The sequence below is a fragment of the Myxine glutinosa genome, chromosome 3, assembly GCF_964187855.1.
Source record: "Myxine glutinosa chromosome 3, kmMyxGlut1.1, whole genome shotgun sequence".
Lineage (NCBI taxonomy): Eukaryota > Metazoa > Chordata > Myxini > Myxiniformes > Myxinidae > Myxine > Myxine glutinosa.
The window spans coordinates 134319309-134325996 of record NC_136263.1 but is presented as its reverse complement, the minus strand read 5'-3'; the positions used below and the strand labels follow the sequence as shown (position 1 = coordinate 134325996).

At 44.3% G+C, this 6688-nt stretch overlaps 1 protein-coding gene across 7 annotated transcripts in view; it reads left to right on the top strand.

The window, feature by feature from the left end:
* Window positions 1-6438, top strand: part of PAQR4 (progestin and adipoQ receptor family member 4) — a 66286-nt gene extending 59848 nt beyond the window's left edge. For 2 of the 7 annotated variants that reach the window (XM_068110083.2, XM_078774587.1), the window contains exons 2-5: window positions 2137-2349; window positions 4361-4567; window positions 5849-5973; window positions 6075-6438. In XM_068110083.2, the coding sequence (XP_067966184.2) occupies window positions 2137-2349; window positions 4361-4567; window positions 5849-5973; window positions 6075-6170 (641 nt within the window). In that variant the 3' untranslated portion in view covers window positions 6171-6438. Of the gene's footprint in view, window positions 1-2136; window positions 2350-4360; window positions 4568-5848 lie in introns of all 7 variants that reach the window. The other 5 variants (XM_078774585.1, XM_078774588.1, XM_068110082.2 and 2 more) reach the window with 3 other exon arrangements.
* Window positions 6439-6688: the final 250 nt, after the last annotated feature.

The window sequence follows — 6688 nt, the reverse complement described above, 5'->3', positions numbered from 1 at the left end:
TTTTAACAAAAACAAAAGTTAAATTACGACTGGGATTACGGACAGTAAAATTACAGTTCAGTACTTCGTGTACCCCCCCACGAGCATTCAGGAGAGCACGTACACGTCGAGGCATGCTGTTCACGAGATTTGCCAAGGTTTGGACAGGAATCGCTTGCCATGCAGTGGCAATAGCCTGCTGCAATTCACACACAGATGTCGGCTGCTGGTCCAAGTGGTAGATTTGACACGTTAATTCTGCCCACAAGTTCTCTATCGGATTCATATCCGGGGACATGGTAGACCACTCCATATGCTCTACACCATGGTCAGCAAGAAAGTGTTGGATCATGCGAGCACGATGAGGCCGTGCATTGTCATCTTGGAAGACAAAGTTTCCTCGAAAGGCTGCACGAGCAAATGGAAGCAATGTTTCTTCCAGAATGGCCCTGTACTTGAACTGGTTCAGGTTTCCATTCAGAACAACCAGGTCAGTTTTGCCCCCTGCATAAAAAGTAGCCCAAACGGTCACCCCACCACCTCCAGCTTGGACTCTTGGCACTATACAATCTTTGTTGTAGGCTTCATGCACTTGTCTGCGCACTCGGACGTGGCCATCTTGACGATAGACCAGAAATCTAGACTCGTCACTGAAGATCACGTGATTCCAGTGTCCAGATCACGTGATTCCAGTGTCCTGGCTGCCATTGTCGGTGCTCTCTGGCCCACTGCAATCTGCGCTGGCGGTGTTGTCTGGTCAGGCGTGGCTTTCTCAGGGGACGCCTGGCATGATAGCCTGCTTGAACCAGTCGTTGGTTGACTAGCCTTCTGGATACAGGCACATTTGTCAGTTGCTGCCACTCAGCCCTAAGCCGATTAGCTGACTTGGTACGGCCATTGCGGACTAACCGGTGCAGCTGGTGATCATCCCTCCTTGTGGTTCTGCGGGGACGTCCTGCCCTCGGTATTGGAGTAGGGACACCCCTCTGATCATTTCGTTTCAGGATATTTGACACCTGACCTTGAGTGATGCCATACTGCCGAGCAATAGCATGCTGATTCATGCCAGAATTTCATGCCAAAATGCAAATATATGCAAAATGCAAAATATGTCAAAGGTCATGTTAGGTAAAAATCCTGTTACCGCGATAACTTGTGAACCAGTTATGTGATTCTGCGCAAAGTTGGTACAAGTATTATTATGATGCAAAGATTAACTTATTTGATTTTGGTGTCAAGGTCAAAGTCTGTAATAGGTCTATAAGTTGAGAATGACTGAAGGGATCAAATTCAAACTTCTTCAAATCAAACCAGATCAAATTCAAATTCTTGAAATGAGGTCATGTCAGGTAAAAATGTGATAACGTGTGAACAGCTGAAGGAATTTAAATTAAAACTTCGTACAGGTATGTATGTATAATGATGTAAACCTCAACTGATTAAATTTTGTGGGTCAGAGGTCATGTCAGGTAAAAATGTGATAACTTGAGAGCAGCTGAATAGATTTAAATCAAACTTGGTACAAGTATTATAATGATGTAATAATGTGGGCGAAGGCGTGACGTCGAAGAGTGTCTTTCTAGTTTTCCTCGACTTCACAAATAATGTGAAGAGAAGAGCACCAAGCTTGAAACAGAGGCCTTATTGCGCATGCCAGGACTCGCTGAAGCAATTTCAGCTGTGATTAATCAGTGCTGGCAAATGGAGCAGAAAAGCTGAATAGTAATTATAGTGCTTTCAGAAAGTATTAACACCCCTTTGACTTTTTCATATTTTGTTGTGTTACAGCCTGAATTTAAAATGGATTAAATTGAGATTTTTTTTTTTGTCGCTGTTCTACACATAATACCCCATAATGTCAAAGTGGAATATATTTAGAAATCTTTACAAAATAATTAAAAATGAAAACTTTAAATGTCTTGAGTCAATAAGTACGAGCATTCACCACCTTTGCTATGACACTCCAAATTCAGGTCAGATGCATCCAATTTCTTTAGATCATCCTCGAGATGTCTCTACATCTTTATTGGAGTCCACCTGTGGCCAATTAAGTTGGTCACTGTGGTGTAGATAAATAAAAACTGAGTTCATCAAATATTTTTGGCTAAGGTCAGTTACAATCCATTCTTCCCTCTCCCTGTTTGTTTTTCACAACAGCAATTGCATTTTTTCTCTTCCTCGTCATCCTGCCATCATCATTGCCGTGGGGATCTCTTCCAGGCTTGAGTGCAAACCATCTCGTCGCCTGCTTGGCTCCACCTCTCACCTCTGTAATATACCACCTGTTTATGGCCCACAAGGGAGGACAGTCGGTGTACAGTTGGCTGCTGGCCCTCGATCTCTGTGGCATCTCGGCAATAACCACGTTCGGTGTGTATTTGACCAAAATGCATCCGGCTCTGTGAGCGAACTACACAACAGCAATAAATTACGTGCTAACTGAAATTGTCACTTTTAATATTAAAGCTAAACAAAAGGGAAATGCAATTGTATTACAAACTTTGATCTTTTTGCAGAATCGTGGCCTTTTCTGAAGTTGTAAAGCTTCCATAGTTATGTCATTTTGTATATATTTTTTCAAGTTTTGTAGCTACCAGAAAGTTGTGCTGTGATAGCCAGAGTTAGGTTTCATCATAGTACATGCTTGTTCTTTATCAATTTAGATATAATGCTATTCATTGTATGGCCAGTGATCCATACTTAACAGGATTGTGGTTTAGAATCTGGGAGTAAAGAGGAGAGTTAGGATGGGGCCACATGCTGGAATGACCTCATGTTGATGCCCTCCTCGGGAGGAAAGGGGGTGGGGGGATCCCCTCATCTTACCGTGGACTTTATTGAATAAAGGGACATGGGCATGAGACACAACGATGGACAGATCTAGTGGACGAGACAGACGATCATTGAGTATAATAAATGAATAAACCCTTACGTTGCAATAACTTTTGAGGAGAGCAGACGTACACTCCTACAGGCTCTCACACAAACCAGGCAAAGATTATTTAAAAGGTTTGGCACGCAGCTCCCACCAACTGCAGTGCTTCTCCTTGGCAGCGAGACTGGCCAGTAGTACGTCATTGCCGCAGTCGGAGGTGTCCTCTCCTGGGCCCTACTCCAGGTGAGGACAATGACTGCAGCGGCGGTGATGTCTCGCATTCAGGACCACGTGAGAGAGAGAAGGAAATTAATTTTGTCATGCCACATGATAGGGCACCCTCATTAATAACCCTCTGGGGAGGGAGAAAGGGGCGGGGGTGAGAGGGGAGTACCCGTACCTTGACTGGCTCTCATTGGATCGACATGACGGACTCGATCATAAATCACAGAGATCACGCAACACCATTAATCTCGGAGCTTGTAGATAATCACTACCACACACAACACCACCTCAAACGACACAAAAACAGGATGTAACCTAAACACAATCGTCGTTACAAGTAAAAATGATCTATCCTACATGAGCACAGAGTTCATGCTGAGGCCTTGCATTTTAGTAACTAGCCCACACCCAATACACTTAACAATATGGTTGAAACCACATTATGTGTCAAATCTTTGTAATGCATGCTCTTCAGTCAGATTGCGCTTGTGCAGAAACTCATTGGTTGGCAAAAAGACATCAGGATGGTGCAATGTTGTTGGGCCTACACATCGACTTTGGGGGGAAAGGGGCTTCCAGGGGGGTGAAGGGGGGGGGGGGGGTCTTCCATTGAAAACCAATAAACAACAATCATCCAGTTGGGACAGGGAAGCATTTGTGGATGCTGTGCAATATTGGTTCATGAAGAGACGCGTCTTCCTATAAATAAACATGACACATAAGACATCTCAGCACGTTAGTCAAAATACTTGGCAGTTTCCTGAGATGTACAGGCAGGATTTCTTCTGATTTACTTGCACAATAAAAATGGAATGTAACACCACCCAGCCTCGATTCCGAAACTTGTTATAACATGCTTGACGAGCTGTGCAACTACGTCACAGCGTAGCGTCTGTAGCGGTTTTAGAAACGCATCAAACAACCAGGAAATTGATATTGGCAAATTGGCCGGAGTTCTGCGGCTTCAAACTTCGTCTTCCTCTCCTTCGAACCATGTGCATTTGTCATATTATAAATGGATGACTCTGAAATGAAGAACTTTTGTTTGTGGTGTTTGGTATTTTTGTGCATCTCTACATTTGATGTACCATCTGTGCATGTATGATCACATGATGTAATTGTTTCTAAACTTTCAGAACATTGATCAGCAAAGGTAATTAGTAAATGCATTGTATTGTTTGTGATTGAGCAGTAAAATGTTATTTGCCTCATTGTGAAATGTTACAACGCAAGTGGTACCTTTACGCTTCCACATTCCGCTGCCCTTTTTTCCCCATGCAGGTGCGCTGCCCATCATCTTGTATTCATTCCGTTGCCATTCGTGGCTGCAACTTTCAATGTCGACTGTACACATGGTGCTTTCATTGGCCACCCTGCCTCGTGCCTTGTTAGCTCCTACATCTTACTCGCGCATGGGGTCCTTTGCTGGACAAGGCTTTCTGCGTGCAGTATGCTATGCCTGGCGCATGGCTGATGACCACCCACATGGTAATCGGTTTGCCAAAGCCTCAGCCCCATCCCTCTCCCTTTTGGTGGTGAAATATTGTGTAAAGAGAGGGGTTCATCCCTTTTTGAGAATGGTTCAAGATTACTCAGCATTTTTTGTTCAAGGTTATTTGAAAGTAAAGTGCAATTGATGAATCTTACCCTATTTTCTAAGGTATACCTATATTGCTCTGTGATTGCACCTTGATACCGGAATTGTAAAACAACTTACAAAGAAGTATGTAGTCATTTCAGAACTTTTTACATTCTCCTCACCTTGAAACTTTATGCTTTATGCTGCTCGTTGAGGTGTTTCAAGTGATGGATATCATATGGGTGACAGAGGATACTGTTTTGGCCGTGGGTCTCAAGACCGTTGCGCCGTCAGACGGGTATGGGACAACAAGGTCTCCTACACATCTGTCCTCGTCCCCTTGGTAACTTGGGCACGGATCGGCATCTCTGACGTCAAATAATTTGCTGATGGCTACGCTTCTAATGTGCAGACCCAATCTGCCCATCTAACAGATTAATCTGCTAACTTGCTATGCGCTATGGCATTACCTGCCAATGACCACAGAAGTTCATTCACCATGGAATTTATTGCAACAAGATGGGACGCATAAGAGGGCACGGCGGTGAAGCGGTGTTACAAAAGTGTAACAATGCGCACATGACAGACTTAACAATATGGCCATAGTGCATTCATTAAGAGGAACATGGGACAGAGAGAGAGTAGAGACAGATGGGAGATGAAACCTGTCCCCCACATGTGATGCTCATGCACATGGGGTCTCTCCAGGCTCCACACACCAAGCCCTCGTTTCTGCTGCATGCCACGATCCATGCCTCGAACCACGAGCACAGCATGAACCCAGCAAGTGTGGAACTACGGAGTAGCCGAATGTACAGTCGAGCATGCAGGCACCCACCAGGCAACCTGAGGCAGAAGCACCTTGAAGCCTCGCACAGCTCAGAGTCTGCCGACAGCTCAGGACGAGAGAGAGAACGAGCACCCTAGAGACAGAGCAAACAAAACTCACTCTACGTTGTTGCTTTTAATCACTTCCTGGCTCGTGGGATGTGGTGATTGCCTGGCCGTCACCTCTAAACATGCCGTCATATGACACCCCTTGGCCTATCTGGTGTTCTTCTATCCAGCTTCTTGACCATGCTATGTGGAATATGTTGATGAATCCTTATCAAATGGCAAATGTAGGATTAAAGAGGAAGTATATAAAAGGAGGGATGTGCTTAAGGATAAGTGATAAGTCTTTGTTGCAGATTCGGCTCTCAGTCACTACCTTTGGATGGAGCTGATGTCTGTGGTTGGTGGCTTGTTGAATGTTCTGAGGCTACCAGAGCGGTTTTCTCCAGGGACTTTTGACTTCTGGTTTAACTCTCACCAGGTAAAGACTAATATGGGCTGTGCAACAAGTTGTGTTAACGAGATAGTATTATGGTTTGTGATTCCAATAAATCTCATCGTAACACTTTACGTCTTTTTCAGCTAATGCATCTCCTCGTTGTGTGCGCCATTTTGAATCTGCACTGGGGGGTTGTACTCGATCTTCATTGGGAAGTTGAAACACCTTGTCCTTCATGACCTCGTTTTCTACACCGAGAAATAAAAACAGACTTCTAATGAAATCCTATTCATTTCATGCCCGTCCTTCAAATGGCCCTTTCGTATTGTTTGGATCATGTTCTAATCGATCTTTTCCCTCCATTCCTCAAAGCCCAATTTCCACCATTATGCTTCTCATTTTTCTAATCTGTAATTTGCTTTTATTAATTTTTTTCTTTCTCTTGCTCTCACAGGCTGAGAGCTTAACTATGGCACTTTACATGAATAAAACTGATTATTTGCTCTATATTTGCTTTGTTTATGTTGTTACGGATCTCGGAGTACGGCACTCCCCTTACCGAGGGGGGGTTAATCCCCTCGTCTATTAAGCTGGCCGTCTCTGGTCCTGGAGCTATGACGTCACTTACCGTCAGCGCTGAATAGGGTGGTAGGCCAATTGTTCCTATTACCTAATTACCAGCGCGTTCCCGTAAGCGAGGAAATGAGCCCCACCCGAGCCGTTGCTGTAATGGACACGCCGAGCGAAGTGAGCCATG